At 36.6% G+C, this 18,716-nt stretch overlaps 1 protein-coding gene across 1 annotated transcript in view; it reads left to right on the top strand.

Annotated features, from left to right (window-relative positions):
• Positions 1-18,716, top strand: part of GULP1 (GULP PTB domain containing engulfment adaptor 1) — a 227,727-nt gene that overhangs the window by 83,233 nt on the left and 125,778 nt on the right. The window contains exon 2 of the mRNA XM_006147846.3: positions 12,985-13,059. Coding sequence (XP_006147908.1) covers positions 13,032-13,059 — 28 coding nt within the window. The 5' untranslated portion in view covers positions 12,985-13,031. The remainder of the gene's footprint in view (positions 1-12,984; positions 13,060-18,716) is intronic.

Raw genomic sequence — 18,716 nt, 5'->3', positions numbered from 1 at the left:
AGTTTTCCTGTCAGCCATATGTGGTAGTTCATAACAAAATCTCTTTCTTTGAGTCCATGTCACCTTACGGTTCCTGTCTCATTTCTTTGATTTTATTCAAGATGAAATTTCTGAGCCGCTGTCATAGCCTAGTAGTTAAGGTAACCACATCCCACATGGCCAACCATGATATGAATCCTGGCCTTGGTGGCTTGAAAAATACACTGGATACCTGAGCAAGTAATGATGGGAAGGAGAAATCGAGGAAAAGGCATGGTGTGACCATAACCCATGGGTGATGTGCTTTCTCTCTCTCTCTCCCCTCCCTCTCTGGTGAGTGCACACACCTTCTGGTAATAAACAAAACAAAACAAGCAAACAGAAGAATCCTAACCAGGTGACCAATCAATCACTCTTCACTGGCTGCTTAGTGCTCCCTTTGTAAATTTAACAGTGGCTATATGTCAGGGATGGTATAAAAGAAATGTATCATTAAGTAATAGATTGAATTAGATATTGTCATTTTTTCCTTCCATTCTTATGATTTTGTCCATAAAAAGATTTACAAATATTGCTTTATTTACATGTCAGAGTAAATTGTTTCTTAATTGTTAGCATTTGAATAATCACAGTGTTTACTTGACTTCACTGAAACTTGTCTGAAGATATACATAGCTTTATCAAATTACTTATTAATTTATATTATGGGGATATGTATTGTAACATATTTCCTCTTTCATGGAAGAAATATTTCTTATGTTAGGGAATGATAATTGCTGTTATTGTTGGCTCATTTATGATATTTTCTATGATGAAAATGTGCATTCGCTTTATTTGTATATTTTATCTTTTTAAATAAAGAATTATTTTATTTAACTTTATTTATTTCAGTTTGACCAGGGAAGGACAGAGTGTGTGGGGGGGAGCGGGGGAGTGAGAAAACAAGCCTCCGGATTCGGGACTAGAACCATGGTTGGCCCTGTGGGAGTCCAGCACCCTTAACTACCACACCACTTGCCAGCTCCCATATTTTATCTTAATCTTATGCAATATTTGTAATAAGGTAGAGTATAGTTTTGTTACTCAGATTAATGAATGTACTTAGAGAATTTCCTTATCCTAAAAATACATTCAAAAGAATTTGATAATTTTTAAAAATTTTTTTACATTCTCAGCATATTCTGGGGACTGTTTTGTGTTTATCAATAAAATGTATATTGTTTTGGGAACATTATGTTAATTAGTTTTGCAATTCAACAGATTTTTACAATAGATATGTGCTTTATGCAAGGAATGCAAAGATAGCAGAATAAACCTCCAGATTCATTCACTTTTCTAGGGCATCCTTTTGCAATTCATTCCAGGGAATGGTGTGAATAGTGAAATGAAAGCACTCAATTAGTGAAAGAGAGAAAGAGAGCTAGCTTCATTTGAATGGATATTTTGAAAGGAAAATTTGCAAATTAGTTTAGTGAAATAGGTTGGGGTTAGTTGCCTGAAATCTTTCTAAGTATGTTCAAATGGATTGTCAAACAAACAAACAAAAAAAATCCAGAGTATGATAAGGAGAGACTTTATTGGGAAGAATTATTGCAATAAAAGGAGTAGGTAACTGAAATAGGGAGAATATGGCAATTATAAGATAAGCAAGTCTCTCAAAGGTTAGGCAGAAAAGAGCTTTTCTATTATAGACAAGAAGAAACAAGGCGAGAAAGAATCTGCTGTGGCAAAGTAGGATGAATGAGGGCTTTTAGGGACAATAGATCAAAGAATATTTTACCCTGAGATCAGCCTATAATTAGGAGAGGCCATGAAAAAAGGTTGTGGCTGCTGGGACTGAGAATGGGTCAAAGTCAGGGGCCCGAGTGGAGGAGGGAAGCTTAACTGAAGTTTTGTCAAGTCACTGTTATATTTTGTACAGATTGATGATTTGGCACAAACATTCAGCTAATCATTTATGAAGCAAAGGGTGGGAATTGGGTGGTCTGTGTCTGTCCTTGTCATATGCACACAAAGGGAGTATACTGAAATTCATCTAAGTCACACCCTGAATGGTGAATGGGTCTTTACCATAAGCTTTCTCAGGAACACAAAGGTGTGGGGGGTGGGGGGGGGAGATTTTTTTCGTTTTGGTTTTGTTCTTAACTTTTGCTGTTGTTCAGGGTCCCAGGACTAGGGTAAAGTTCCATACATATAGTCAGGAAGGCAATGAAGACAAAGAGATTTCCAAGGAAAAATATTTCATCAACTATATGTGAAAGATTGGTAGAAAGTACAAAGAAAGAGAGCTATTACATTTAAGGATACTGTAGTCCAACTAAAGTTAACAATAAAAGCTGGAGGAATGTAGTGGCAAAAGTGGAGAGTATTATCAACTATGGCCAAGAGAGTATTGTAGGTGGGCAAGTACAGTGATGCTACCTAGCACTGTCTCTCACACTAAGGAAAACTTGCCTCTCCAGTGTGAATATGTGAAGGCCTTGTTTTGGAGGATTAGATTTTCTTTTCTCTGCCCCCCAGTCTCTTCCCAATGAAACCTCTTGCATTATAGAGCTGTTCTAGATGTTACATGAAAAGATGCAAGAAGTTTTTTCTGATTTTACAAAAGGAATAATCTCCTTTCTCTCTCTCTCAAATAAAACTTAATGACTGACATGGTAAGCCTACACAAGTGTTATGTGAATTGTTAGAAATTAATTAAGGATTACAGACTGTGCTTACTGTACAAATATAAATCTATAAACAAGTTACATTTGAAGGCAAGAGATTTGCTTTACATTAAGGCATGAGAAGATGCTTTCAAGAGAAATACCTTAATAAAATATAGGAAATTTGAAATTTCAACAAAATGAAACTATTGCTGCATTTTTATTTACTGTGTGATTATCTTTGTGAAGAAAGGTAACTAATGTCCCATTAAGGGTACAAGATAATAATGAAAACCCAGGGAGATCAGTTTCAAATTTGAAAATATGGAACTTTACCCTAGTCCTGGGATCCTGAACAACAGCAAAAGTTAAGAACAAAACCAAAACCAAAACCAAAAAATCTCCCCCCACCCCTTTGTGTTCCAGAGAAAGCTTATGGTAAAGACCCCATTATATATATATATTATAATTTTAAAGTTTTGAGTCTTAGACTCTAATTGCATGGTTGTATAGAAAAGCCATTTTATTTTGGTTTTAAAGAAATTCAGGCAATTTTGCCAAATATAATGTTGCCTTAGTAATCAGATACAACAAGTTCTCACTCATGGTTAGGATGTAGGTATCAAAGTATTTGGTAAAATAACCAAAACAGTAGGTTTCTAAAAAAAGATACAGTGTTGATATCTACTATCAAAATAAAAAGAAATACCGTGCTGTTAAAATACCTATGAGTGCTGTTAAAATACCTATGATTTTTCTTTCAAATAGATCAAGGATTAAGAAGGACTTCTGTGAAGAAGTTCAAAGTCTCAAGTTCAAAATGAAACTATTACTGCATTTTTATTTACTGTGTGATTATCTTTGCGAAGAAAGATAACGAATGTCCCATTAAGGGTACAAGATAATGATGAAAACCCAGGGAGAAAAGTAGTTCATTGATCATTGGATGAAGTCGTAATGAAAAATCTCAGAATCTAATTAGTCAAACAGACTTTCATAAGCCTACCAGTTTAGTTTAAACTCTCATCTGTAGACACATTTGCTGGAATATTCTTCATGCCCATGGGCAAGTGATTGCTCTGGCAGTTGGAGAATTCCAATACATCTTCACTTCTGAAGCTTTCATTCTTTTTCTGAAAAAAGGACAAAGAGAACCTGTGGACATCACATTCTGGAGCTGTTGAGTGGCACCATCCCCTCTAGACTGAAGTAAGGGAACACGGTGTATCTCTGCATTACTCATTCCCTGCATGTAATTTTGTGATATCTCAACATAGCCAGAAGTGCCCAGCTACTTATTGAACAATACTAGGAGAGTTTAGAGCTGTAGACATAACTCTTGAATATACTTCATCCAGATCCTCTAACAACAGAAAATTTTATTGTCAGAATAAATTGGTTTAAGTTTTATAGCATCAAATGTCAGAAAGGATGGGCTGCAAATGACCATTGTTCTTGATTCTTCATGAAGTTTATTTTGACTTTGCTCGTGACATCAGGGAAATGCATGTCCTCTTAATTTTCTTCCACAAACCTAGTTTTTCTAGACCTTGTATATTAAAGGTTTCTCACATATAAGCCATTCTAGAGAATTGGTCATATTACCAAACACTCACAGTGCTTCTCTGTAGACCTTCCCTTGCTCCAGACAAAGGTGTTACAGGATAGCCTAGATACAGCTTTCATGGAGACCAGTTGATGGCTCCCTGAAGGCTTACAGGAATATGGCCAGCTCTGTGTGTATAACCAACGTGCTCTGTACATTATTTTGGCTCTTGCCTAAAACATTCTTCCCTCTTCTCAACTTCAACTTTTGCTAATTTGGGAAATAACTACTCATATTCACTTTGAAGCTTTCCCTGAATGAAGCAGTCATTTCTTGTCTTCTTTTCCTTCTCTGTCTCCTTTCCTCCTTTTAATTTCCCAGAGGGTATGTGTGTGTGTTTATCAGAGGGAGACAGAAAGAAAGGAAGAGAGAGAGTGCACTCCTCAGTGGGTTATGATCATGATAGAATCCCTCTCTTCCATTTCTTCATCCTTTCAGATTTGGGCACACCCATGCACATGCATACACCCAGCCTGTTTTTCAAACTTTCAGAACCCAGATTCAAACCATGCAGTAAGCCATGTGGGATTCATCTCCTTCAACCACTAGGCCATAAGGCTGGCTTCATGCCATTTTTCTTTTTTTTTAATTTATTCACTTGATCTCCTTTTATAGAGTTTGCTTCTATGCACAAAACCCTGCACTCATTCTCCTCTACCTCCGAATGTGGTGAGTGTTTGAAAGCAAGGACAATGTTGCATTTATTTTTATCGCTCCACTCTTGGAATACAATGTTTGTCACATTTATGGTATCAAATGTACCCACTGGAAGAAAAAATATTTTTTATAACTATTAGGAGATATGTACCTTTATTTTGAAAATTAATATATATCCTAAATCAGACAACTTCCAAAAACACTGTTGTTGCTATTTTTTAGCAAATTATAAATGTATATTCCTTTTGCCACATATCATGTGGCTTCCTCCTCTGGTAATGTGAAACTTCTGTTTGTGTATTGATTAGTTTTCATGGCTGCATTCAGTATTGATGTGGAAAAGCAAAAGTTCCTACAATTTACAGTCATAAAATCAATGAGGAAGAACCATATTGTATGATGTCTTACAACTGGGAGATTTAAGCAGAGAAACTTTCTAAGAGATACTCATTAAACTGAGGAGAATGTCAAAATGAATTGACTTCTAGTAGGAACTTGGAATCCTCTTTAACCATTTAGACCAAGAAGTTTCAGTAGTTTATTATCTTAGAGTGTTAAGGGAACTGGAGGACCTCAGCTCGTGTGGTATTTTTTTAATTGCCTCACCAAAGTACATAATCAAAAAAGCATGAAAAAGGGTTAAGAATAAAAAGTGTGTCTTCTATGTATTCACCTAACTTCATTTTCTTTCTTTCTTTCTTTTTTTTTCTATAGGGCACGTGTGCTTGCCAGAAAGACAGAGAGAGAAAGCGAGAAATCACCCACCTGGGGGGATGGCCACACCGCATTCCCTTCTCCTCCATTCTCCTCTCGGGATCTTGGGCATGCACACACATGCACCTAGTGTGAGTTTAAGCCACCAGGTCTAGGACTCGAACCACGGTTGAACTGCATGGTCAAAGTCCAGGGACATAGCCATTACGCCAACTGCTGGTCCCTGTTTTCTACATAAAGCCAAACCCAGTGATTAGACTTTGTTCTTTTAGCATCATCACTGATAGCTTAGTGAATAATAGGGCCTTAAAATGACTTGTGAATTATATTAATGAAAGCTATGATTTAATAAGTTTTTGGGCTTTTCCTTTTTACCCTAAAAGAGTTCCAGGAAAATTTCATTTGAATTGCATTCATATGGATAAAAATGAAAACCAGAACTGTTTTATGGATTTTAATATGCAAAACAAACCTAGTTTCTTTAGTCACAACAATATGATTTATTTATTTTTTCTTAAGAGAGAATTTTATTATAGGGCATGTGCATGTGCTGGAGAAAGAGAGAAAGACAGAGAAACAGAAAGCGAGACATTAACCATCAGGAGAAATGGCCAAGCTGCAATCCCTTCTCCTACATTCTCCTCTTGGAATTTTGGGCATGCATGCACATAGGCTGGGGTGAATTTTAAACTGCCTGGTCCAGAACTCGAACCATGATCGACTACATGGGACTCCAGCAACATAACCATTTTGCCATCTTCTGTTGCCATGACTTAAATTTTTAAAACTAAGAAACTGAGTAGCATACTGTAAAAGAAGGAACTATAAAGCCCCTCTAAACTTCTGAACTAGTTTATAAATACCATCAGATTTTCTTTGCTAATTCATGATTAGAATACTAAACTTTTTTTTTTTTTTTAAAGGTTTTTGCCTTAGGGTCCTCCATTCTCCTCCCAGGATCTTGGGCATACACATATGCCATGCGTGCTTTTCAAGTCACTGGGTCCAAGACTTGAACTGTGGTCGGCCATGTGGGACTACAGTGACATAATTGCTATGTCATCTGCTGGTCCGAGTTGACTAAACTTTTGATAAATACTAGGCTTAGGGGTTAGCAAGTGGTTAAGGCTGTGGACTCCCACAGGGCCGACTGCAGTTCTAGTCCCAGATCCAGCAGGTTGAAACTTGGGCCAGGTGCATACTCAAAAGCCCAAGAGAATGGAGAAGGAATTGTGGTTTGACCATCTCTTCTGGGGGATTATTTCTCACTTTCTCTCTTTATGTCTCAGTCTCTATGGCAAGCATACATACCCTATAGCAAAAATCTCTCTCTCAAAAACAATTAGAACTATAGAGTTACATTTATAAAGTAAGTTAATAACAAGTGGCCTCACAGTTTGTCAATGTGATCACTGATTTTTAAGTAAAACTCAGAATGAAAGTAATTCATCTAATGACATCTACCTTTAATATATATAAAGTGTTTTCATTTTATTTAAATATTTAAACACTAATTTGTTTAAACTTGTATGTTTCAGTTACTAATCAATTATCAATTTATCCTTGATGACATTTAAATATCCCATGAGTTTGAATACAGTTCAGCGACATAGCCATTATGCTAACTGCTGGTCCCTGATTTAGGTATTTTTTAATACCTTCTCTGTCTCTAACAATTGCTTAATCCACCCCTGGGTTCTTGAAACATGTAATGTATCAGAATGTCCTTATCTACCACTTGAACCATCTTTTTTTTTTTTTTTTTTTTGAAGAGGTTTTCACTATAGGACGCATGCGCTCGCCAGACAGACAGAGAGAGACATAGAGACAGAAAGCGAGAAATCACGCCCCAGGGGGGATGGTCACACTGCAATCCCCTCTCCTCCATTCTCCTCTCGGGATCTTGGGCATGCACGCACACGTGCCCAGCGTGAGTTTTAAGCCACCGGGTCTGGGACGCGAACCACGGTCGACTACATGGGAGTCCAGCGACATAGCCATTACGCCAACTGCTGGTTCCCACTTGAACCATCTTTTAATTTCTGCGTCAGTATTGATTAATTTTTCTCCTTGTTGTATACTGTATTTTTCTATTTCTTTGCATACCTTTTTAAAATTTTTATTGAGTGCCAAACTTTGTGCATTTTACCATATTGGCTGCTCAGTATTTTTATATTCTTTTGAATGCTTTTTTTCTTTTTTCTTTTTTTAATTTGCTGGAGAGTGCCTGCACTCACCAGAGACAGAGAGAAAGGGAAAATAAGAAAGCACTCTCTCCCCCAGGGGTTGGCATGCTGTAATCCTTTCTTCATTTCTCTTTTTTGGGATTTTGGGTACGCATATACATGTGCCCTCAATCGGCTGGGTCTGAGACTGGGAACTCTGCAGTCAGCCACCTTAGGATCCAGCAACCTGGATCCACCACGTCACTAGATGGCCTTAAAATGCTCTTGGGCATAATTTTAAGACACAGTGAAGTTCCTTAGTGATTATTTTGGGTCTTGTTTATAAGATTTATATGGTAGCACCAAAGCAGCATTTATTCTGCGTTTAATCTTATTCTGCTAATCAGGTGAGTCACTTCTTAGTAAGATAATTGATGTCCTGGGAATTATCAAGGTTTCTTCCCTTGGTGTTGGCTCTTGGGAGAGACACAGGTGCTATTGTTTCTAAACTTTGTGAGTGATGCTTCAGTCCTGGGGAGTTGACCAGCAAACTATGAGAAGGATATTCTGCACAAATCTTAAATTCTTTCTGAACATCCCCTCTTCAGTGCTAGAGACTGCAACCATTGGACTCCTTGGTTGTATTACATTCTCAGCTATGTCTTGTCAACTCGGGGAAATCCTTGGAATTTGACTAGGATCCAGAAACTGTCTAGATAATGAGTTGGAGAAATTGATTGTATCATTTGTCTTTCATCTTTTATGGATCACTATTTTTTGTTGCCTGATACCAAATATGTTCAGGGCCATTATTTCATAATCTTTCTCTTTTTTTTTTTTCGGAGTTTTCAGTGGCAAGATAAATCTAGTCCCTACTACTCTACCTGCCAGGAGCAGAAGCTATGTAGGTTTAAATAACTATTTAATAGCTTTATTTCTACTCAGAGATTTATGTTGCTGCCTTTACTTATGGGTGATAATTTTTTAAAACCATATGGACTATCAGTGAAAGCTCTAATATCATATTATGTAATACTATTAATCTCAAAGAGTTTTACATAAAAAGGACTATAAAAAGTATATCACACATGCAACTATTCAATATTACACTCTAGGGAGTAGGAAATTAAATGAGCATTCTTGCACAAGACAGATAGCCATGTAAATTTTCACAGCCCTTTATATTTAAAGGAAAAAAAACCAGAAAATGTAAAATAATTATAATCTAGACCTAGTAATTTTTAATCTGAGATGCTATTTTGTGGAGAAAAAAATTTATGTAAATTCTCTAAATATAGTTCATTGAATTTAAAAATAAAGTTATTTAATAATAGAAATGATGCATGCATATGTAGCCACTAAAGCCATGTTTATAAACAGTTGATCTAAAAGGAAAGATTTGTTACACTGTAAATTGAAATAAGTAAATTAGTTTATAGAACTTATATTTAGTAACTTATTAACATATTAAAATTGTAACTATGCCTTTTTGATTATCTTAATATAAAAATGTGTGAAATATGCATAAATACATTAAATAAATATACAGTATATTAATGACCAGCCTCATGCCATGCCCTATATTATACACACAGGGCAGTATCAAAGTAGCAAATATCTACTTTTTTTTCTAGTGGGGTAGTGTATGTGTTTTACAGAAAGTGTAGAGTACTATTGTATCAAATAAGTATGTTAATGAACAGTGTTTAGAAAATTAAATTATAGTTTATGTTTTTTAAAAGTGGCTAAATTTATTTTTATTGACGTTTATATCTTTGCATTTTGTGGACACATAAAAATCTTTCTTGTGAGGGACCAGCAGATGGCATAATGGCTATGTTGCTGGACTCCCATGTAGTTGACCATAGTTTGAATCCTGGACCCGGTGGCTTAAACTCATGCTGGGCGCGTGTATGTGTGTGCCCAAGATCCCAAGAGGAGAATGGAGGAGAAGGGATTGCGGTGTGGCCATCCCCCTTAGGAGATGATTTCTCACTTTCTGTCTCTGTCTCTGTTGTTCTGGCGAGTGCACGCACCCTATAGCAAAAACCACTCCAAAGGAAAAATCCATCTCATGCTTCAAAGTCCTAGTTTTGGTATGGTAGTTTACATTCTCTTTATTTGGCAAAGTATTTTTACATAATTATGCTAATTTTTTTCATTCTGTTTATATGACCCAATCTGTTTATATTATATTGTTCTTAATTTAAATGTCATGCTCCTGTTTAATTTTATGAACTTTAGATTATGTACGATGAAAACTATTTTTTAAATTTTACAATTTGGTATTGTGTTAAATATCTACCTGAGGCCCAGTGTGTTGGTGTGTGCTGCTAGGAGGCTGTGCTCTGCAGACTGGGACCACATGAAAGGCCCAGGTTTGATTCTTAATCCAGCCCAAAGGCTAGCATATGGTGTATACTTGAAATCCCAGATGGGGATTCAAGGGAAAAAAAAAAAAATAGGTCTATATGACAGCAATTAAATTTGAGAAATGAAGAGGTATATTGGATTATTGAATTGTAATTGCTGATTAATAAAATTTATTTTTGGTTACTTAATTTTTATAGAGAAACTGAGTCTTAGCTTTGAATACATTATTTCAGGTTTGTTTGTTTGTTTCTTTTTTTCCTCATAAGCTGTGTGTGTTTACTGAAGAGAGAAGGAAAGTGAGACATCACTGCCCAGGAGGATGGCCATAATGTAATTACTTCTCTTCCATTCTCCTCTCAGGATTTTGGGCATGCACACACGTGTATTTGTTGTGATGTTCAAGCTACTGATCTGGGGCCAGAACTATGGTCAGCTATGTAGGAGTCCATTGTATTAACCACCATGCCACCTGCTGGCCTCTCTGCTGGCTCTTTAAAATTTTTCCCTTATTTCTGCAGAATTTGATCAGTAAGTAAGTAGCTACATCTGTTAGGTTATGGGTGAAAATTAACTTTGGGGATGATAGAGAATATAATGTATTTCTTGTTGCTTTGGGCTCTCCCACATATCTGTAGTCCGATGGAATAATTATCAAAGGGGCTGGGGATTGTGAAAGGTAAGAGAGGTACAATAATCGATCACATCATTTCTTGATTTAGTAGTGTAATGTATGTAGGAGATAAACAATCGACTTCTTGAAAGGACCGAATGGGAGCTAGATTTTTTTCAGGAAGCATCAGGTTCATTAAGAACAGTGTTGGGACCAGCATTTAGCATATGGTTATGTCACTGGACTCCCACGTAGTCGACTGCGGTTTGCGTCCTGGAGCCGGTGGCTTAAAACTCATGCCGGGTGCGTGTGTGTGTGTGCCCAAGATCCCTAGAGGAGAATGGCGGAGAGGGGATTGTGACATGGCCATCTCCCCTGGGGGGTGATTTCTCGCTTTCTGGCTCTCTGTCTCTGTCTGTCTGGCGAGCGCACGCGCCCTCTAGCAAAAACCTCTCCAAAAAGAACAACGAAGTGGAGGAAACTTCAGGAAAAATCCCAAGTGCATCTTGGCTATGATTTACTGTGGGCAGCAGCCAGATGACACAGTGGTATGTTTTCAGAAGATGGGAAAGGTGAGAAGTGTGATGACAGAACATAATGCATTAAGATTAAAGTCTAAGCGATGGGTGTTCAGAGAACCTTGGGTCCTTTTTTTTTTGAGAGAGGGGATGTTTGTTTGTTTTTGTTTTTGTTTTGCTATCAGGCGCGTGCACTCGCCAGAAAGCGTATGCAGGCAATTCACTTCACATTCATATATGCACACTGTCAAAAACTGAAATACGCATTTAAGGAAAACAGACAGATGCCAAATACTTAACGTCCTTCATAATCATCTACCTTTAACGTTAGCACAATCATTTAGAAACCAATATAAAAAGATACGTAACTAAAATTTGTTCACTCCTTTGATTATTTGGAATTTCTTTTAGTTTGTTAAATTGAAGTAAAGTTCGACGCTTTTTTATTTCAAAATGTTATGCACATTATAATTTTCTTTTTATGTATTTAACTTTTTATTTATCTCTCCATTTATCCCTAGCCTTATTTTTCTTAACTATTTACAGTTGAATGTTTAATGTTATAATTTAACTGTTTAATAGAGGGTATGAATAATATCAATCCCTTTGGGCTTTTGTGAAGATTAAATGAGATGACAGAAGCAAATGCCTAGAAAGTTATTGATGTAGAATTGTTTATATAATGTTGATTTTTTTTTTTTGGAGGGGGGATAGGTTTTTTTGCTATAGTGTGCGCGTGCTTGCCAGAAAGAGAGAGACAAAAAGTGAGAAATCACCCCTCCCAGGGGGATGGCCATGCCACAATCCCATCTCCTCCATTCTCCTCTCAGGATCTTGGGCACACATGCCCAGTGTGAGTTTAAGCCACCTGTTCCAGGACTCAAACTGCAGTCGACTACATGGGAGTCCGGTGACATAGCCATTACGCCAACTGCTGGTCCCCAAAGTGTTTTAATTTCTAAAATACTCTGTTTGAAATATGTCTGTAGTACTAGCTCTTATAGAAAATAAATTAGAAGTGAAATCCTATATGAAATGCATTCTGAATTTAAGAATGTTTAGTTGCCAAATCAACAAAGAAGTTACTTCTTCCACTAAGGTTCATCTGCAAGGTTAACTTTCACCCTAGATGGAGATTATGATGCACTACCCATAATTATTTAAACTTAACTTCCTTTTGTGGCCTTAATGTGAATTGTCTCTGTGTCTCTGAGTAAATATTCTAGAAATATTGATTTTTTTGTTTTGTTTTAGGTAACAACATTACATAAAGAAAATTGAAATGTTCCAATTGTGCCACCACTTTACACAAAATAAAGTCTTTTAAACGAAGCTGCTGGTTTTGATGTTTAATCCTCATAGTGTTTAACCCCCAGACTTGTCCTCACTTCATGCCAATATGTTCTGGGAAAAGTATTGATCATTTTTTCTTCTTAAATTTGCAGATAAATATAATTAATGTTGGATGTATAATAGGAAAAAATAAAATTAAGAAATTTTGTGGAAACTTCAGTTGAGATGTTGTTTATTTACTTGTGCCACTCATAACATTGAGTAGTTATGTTTATTTTTACCCAGTGTGCTTTGGGACATTTTAGAATGTTGTTTATAAATGCTTTAACATTTTAAAAAATACTTTGTAAATGAAAAATGCATTAGCACAGAAGAGGTGGGTCAACAGTTTATTAATATTTAATACTTTTCATTTTTATAGGATATAAAGAGTGATTGAACAAAACATTCATTTGTCTGATCCTCATCATGAACCGTGCTTTTAGCAGGAAGAAAGGTAAGTGTGCTCATTTGTAAAGACTCGAGTCAAATCAATATTACTATGAAAATAGAGCAAACATATTAAGAAGTCTGTTTTCCCTATTATCAAACCGCATGACTTATGAATAAAGGTCAGTTAGAACTGCACAAATCCGAAAACATTACTAATTAATATTCTTTGGATATCATCCTAATGAAAGAGCAGAGTTATTTAATACACATCATTCACAATACATTACATGTGTGATAATATGTTCCCTGACAATTTTATGCTGTGCTGCAAAACTGAGAATAATACAGTAATCGGAAATCTATTCCTAATTTTCTTTATACAGCCATACAATACTAAATTCTCAGTGCTCACATAAGATTATAGCCATAAATTCATTCATTAATTCATTCATGAGTGTGTGCGTGTACACACACACACACACACACACACTTCATGTATTACTGAATAATAGGAATAAAGATTCCTAACAGGTGATTTGATAACAATGAGGCCCCAGGGAGTTTGTTACTAATTTTCAATGAAGAATTTTAAATAAGCATAATGTAATATATCTTAATTATTAAAAGTACACAAATACAAAAAATAGCACTTTTTAAAAAATAAATGTTTACCTTAGGGTATGTGCGCTTGCCAGAGAGACAGAGAAGTGAGAAAGTGAGAAATTACCCTGGGAAGGATGATCATGCCATAATCCCTTCTCCATTCTCCTCCTGAGATCTTGGGCACCCATGCATATGTGTGTGGCATGATTTTCAAGCCACTGGGTCCAGAACTTGAATTGCGGTTGGCCATGTGGGAGCTCAGTGAACTTAACTGCTATGCCATCTGCTGGCTCCAAGCATATGTTATATTTTTAAGGGTCAGGAAAAACATGAAATTTCACAAAATATTTTATACCACACTTTTAGAAAAGAGAAAAATGTGATAGTTTTGTCTAGTTTAGTAAAGTTAAGATAAGGTACTCTTGTCTTCTAGAAGGAGTTTTCTATTGGAGGGCACAGAGCTCTTTCCTACTTTACAGACTATCAGTGGTTTGAGAGAGAATACTTAAACAATCCTAATCGAACTCATAGATTATTGAAAGCAGGGAGAATGACTGGTAGAGTAGGAATATGGATATGCTCAGACATATTCCACACTATAAGGTATATGTAAATTGCCAAACAAAAGTCTAGAAAGTCTGCTACTTTTCTCATTATTCACACATTGTTATTGTTTGGAAGTATAAGAAGGGTTTGAAAAAAAAAAAAAAAAAAAAAAAAAAAAAAAAACAAGGCGAAAGAATACAGTGAGTGGGCCAGCAGGAGACATGGTGGCTGACACTCTTATTTGTTTTGTTGATAATAGTATACACAATGTGTTCACTCTTAAAAGGAATTAAAGGGTTAACCAACACATTAGCATAAGAAGAGAATAGGATAGAAATGGATAGGGTGGCTTCAGAACTTTTAACTCTGAGACAGGAAGCATAACTGAGAACCCTTGGTTTCATAACTAGCTGTCTTTCAGTACTTGAAACCTGCCATTTGGGCATGGCACTAAACTTATTAAAGGACAAAGAGTGTAAATTATAAGGTCATTGATTTAATGGTCAAGAAAAAAATTCTAACAAAGTCTTATAAAAGTGTAATGCATTGTCCAAATTACTAACTTTTTTTGTCACTCAAGTGAGAGGTATTCAAACATTTGGATGTGAAATAGAATATTAATGCATTCAGTAGAATTTATATAATGTGACCTTTAAGGCACTTTTTAACTCTGGGGAACTAGAAATTTATTATTTTACTGATTTTTCTGAGCAAAGGGAAGGAAAATGACATTGATTGCCATCTGTAGCTTGCTTCTGATTTAAAACATATTCTAAAAATAAAATAATGTTTCTTCTTATTCTTTTTAATAGTAACAGTCTAGAAATAATTCTTTGATATAGAAGTATTTTAATAAAGTAATAGAAACCATATATCACAAGATCACTTTAATCATACCTATCTTATTTATTTTTCATATGTACATATTTATCTTCTTCATGGTCTTAAAATTGAAACTTCACATTTCTACTACTTATTTGAAGGAGATTGGAATGCGTTTTTTACTGCTGTTAAACAGATCGTAAGAGCTGGCTAGTTATACGAGCAACTTCGATTGCATAATTGTCTCATTTGAGCACAGTGAGAGTCAAGGAGAGGGAAAATTGGAGTGGTTTAGAGAATAACAAAGCAGAAGTGCTTGTTTTCCATGCTCTGCTTCATTCTTTTTAAATTTATTTCTACTCCCCTTATTTTTCAACTGTAATGATTAAACTCTATCAGGAAATTATTGATCAATAGTTTGTTCTAACTCCAAGGTAGAATTTGATACTGGCAAGTCTGTCTTTAGTTGACCAGTTAATGCTGACTCACATTTTTTGAGTTTGTTAAAGTATGAAATCTTGGAATCTCTCCTCTGGTTTTAAACAATAACACTACTTGATTTAATTTTTTTTCTTTCTTTCTTTCTTTTTTTTTTTTTTTTGGAGAGATTTTCACTGTAGGGCGCGTGCGCTCGCCAGACAGACAGAGAGAGACATAGAGACAGAAAGCGAGAAATCACCCCCCAGGGGGGATGGTCACGCCGCAATCCCGTCTCCTCCATTCTCCTCTCGGGATCTTGGGCATGCACGCACATGCGTCCGGTGTGAGTTTTAAGCCACCGGGTCCGGGACACAAACCGCGGTCAACTACGTGGGAATCCAGCGACATAGCCATTACGCTAACTGCTGGTTCCCACTACTTGATTTAATTTTAATTTAAGAAAGAAGATTTGAATTTTATGATAGAACCCAGGGAACTTTACAATCTAGAACTATAATTATATCCCTAGAAAATATAATTCAAACCATATTTTTAATAATGAACACCAGTGTATGCTACATGTGATATTCTACATAAAGCAATATGGTTTTCTAACAGTAAAAGCTTATGTCTTTATTTTATAGATATTCAATTTACTTGGCGATCATATGCAACTTTACTAAATGATTCTGAATCTTTTAAACCTAAAAAAAGACCATCTTCTTTTTTTTTTGGAGAGGTTTTTGCTATAGGGCATGTGCGCTCGCCAGATAGACAGACAGAGACAGAGAGATAGAAAGCAAGAAATCACCCTCCAGGGGGGATGGTCACGCCGCAATCCCTTCTCCTCCATTTTCCTCTCGGGATCTTGGGCACGCACGCACACGCGCCCAGTGTGAATTTAAGCCACCAGGTCCGGGACTTGAACCGCGGTCGACTACGTGGGAGTCCAGCAACATAGCCATTACGCTAACTGCTGGTCCCGAATTATTGAATATTTTTTGATGAATAGGTCATCTAAATACATCGTGGAAGTCTAAATATTTAGAGCCAGTAAACTGGGTTGTATGTCCAGTAATTCAAAATGTTGGCATTTTCTTTCATTCAAATGCTCAATGTTAAGTTAGTGAATAGGGGAGTATGTTCTAAAACGTCTTAATCCCATTTCTTCAGTAGTTTCACATGCTGTCTAATTGCTCTGTAGGCACGTAGGTGAGTGACCAGAGGCCATCATCTGTATTCCTTCCCGAAGATGGTACCACATCTGTATGAGTTAAAATAAAGAGTTTTATATTGTCGTTTATTTTTCTTTTGCCAAAGGATAAGCAAGAATAATTATTAGGACTCATTTTAGAAATCTTTTAGGTTTTATGAGCAGACTGTATATAGTAGAAGTTACGTAAGGAACAACTGAAACATTAGTACTTGATATCATGTGAATACATGTATTTGTCATTTTAGGAACTGCATCTTATCCACCGATAATTTTTACTGAGGTTATTTTAGTCTGTCTCTAGAAAACAGCTGGATATACCTGCCCTCCTAGGCCAGTGTAATGTGAGACTGTAGCACAGGCAATCTCATCAGTTTGAAAATAACTGTGGAGAGGCAGTTTTGTCTGTACCTCAGGACTGATACGAACCATCATATTCATACTTCAGTCAGATTTTATATCCTCCTGAGAAGTGTAATATGCTTTGGGAAGGAGACATGAAAACTATTAAGAAAAGAATAAAAGATAAATTTGGTATATTTATAGGCTTCCAGAAATCAGGGATTTTGTGTTTTTATTGTTTTGCTGTTTTGGGTATACAGTTATTGTGATTTACTTCTTTTAGTGTACAAGGGCAGGACTATAACCCAAATCCAAGTACCAATTATTCTTGAACTCATCACAATCCATTAGTAGTCATAAAAACTGTAATTAAGGTGAAAAATCATACAACTTTACATATCCTAATTTCACATATTAAATGTCCTTGGCATATTGTCTTTTGAAGGTTAGAATGCATTGTTTATCAAAATATTTTACCCAAGCACAGTTATCATATATCACTCTAGTGGTCCGAACAGTCTCAATGCTATTAATACTTTCTGTTTTTGTCTTGTGAATGGTGCATTGTACCACATAAACAGTTTTAATATAAATATAGTGCCTTATATTCCAAATATTGTAAGTAACTGACTTTCCAGTAACATGCACCATTTTCTCTGTGTTCATGTTCTGGCAGTTGGAGAACATATTAATTATATCAGATTTGTTTCTGTTAATATCATCCTAAAATATTCTGAATTGAGGGGCTAGCAAGTGGTGTGGTGGTTAAGGTGCTGGATTCCCACTTGGCTGACCATATTTCGAGGCTACACTGGTTACTTGAAAATCATGCTGGGTGTGTGTGTGCATGCTTGCCCAAAATCTTGGGAGAAGAATTAAAGAGAAAAGATTTCAGCATGGTCATCCCTCCTGAGGTGTAATATCTCACTTTCCTTCTCTTTGTCCCCCTCTGGTGAACATACATGCCCTGTGTAAAAATCTTAAAAAAATAAAAATAAACAAATAAAAATTCTGAATTGAATAGTGAAATTTTCCTTTTAGTAATCTGATTTGTTTTTTTTGAGAGAAATTTTTGCTATAGAACATGTGCAGTCACCAGACAGACAGAAAGAAAGAAATCGAGAAATCACCTGCCCCAGGGGTGATGGCCGTATTACAATCCCTTCTCTTTCATTCTCCTCTCAGGGTTTTTTTTTTGGGGGGGGGGAACCGGTTTTTGGAGAGGTTTTTTGTTTGTTTGTTTTTTGCTATAGGGTGCATGCGCTCGCCAGACAGATAGAGAGAGACAGAGAGACAGAAAGCGAGAAATCACCCTCCAGGGGGAGATGGCCACGCCACAATCCCTTCTCCTCCATTCTCCTCTTGGGATCTTGGGCAGGCATGCACACATGCCCGGCGTGAGTTTTAAGCCTACGGTTTGGGGACGCAAACCACGGTTGACTACATGGGAGTCCAGCGACATAGCCATTACGCTAACTGCTGGTCCTGAGAAGTTTTTGCTATAGGGCGCATGCGCTCGCCAGACAGACAGAGAGAGACAGAGAGACAGAAAGCGAGAAATCACCACCCAGGGGGGATAGCCACACTGCAATCCCTTCTCCTCCATTTTCCTCTCTAGATCTTGGGCACGCATGCACATGCGCCCACTGTGAGTTTTAAGCCCCCGGGTCCGGGACTCGAACTGTGGTTGGCTATGTGGGAGTCCAGTAACATAGCCATTATGCTGTTGGTCCCTCCTCTCAGGATTTTGTGTAAGCATGCACATGCAACTGGCA

Source organism: Tupaia chinensis, unplaced genomic scaffold, assembly GCF_000334495.1.
Source record: "Tupaia chinensis unplaced genomic scaffold, TupChi_1.0 Scaffold000225_1, whole genome shotgun sequence".
Classification (NCBI taxonomy): domain Eukaryota; kingdom Metazoa; phylum Chordata; class Mammalia; order Scandentia; family Tupaiidae; genus Tupaia; species Tupaia belangeri.
Note: the sequence above shows the minus strand (reverse complement) of the source record. Positions and strands in the feature narration are given on the sequence as shown.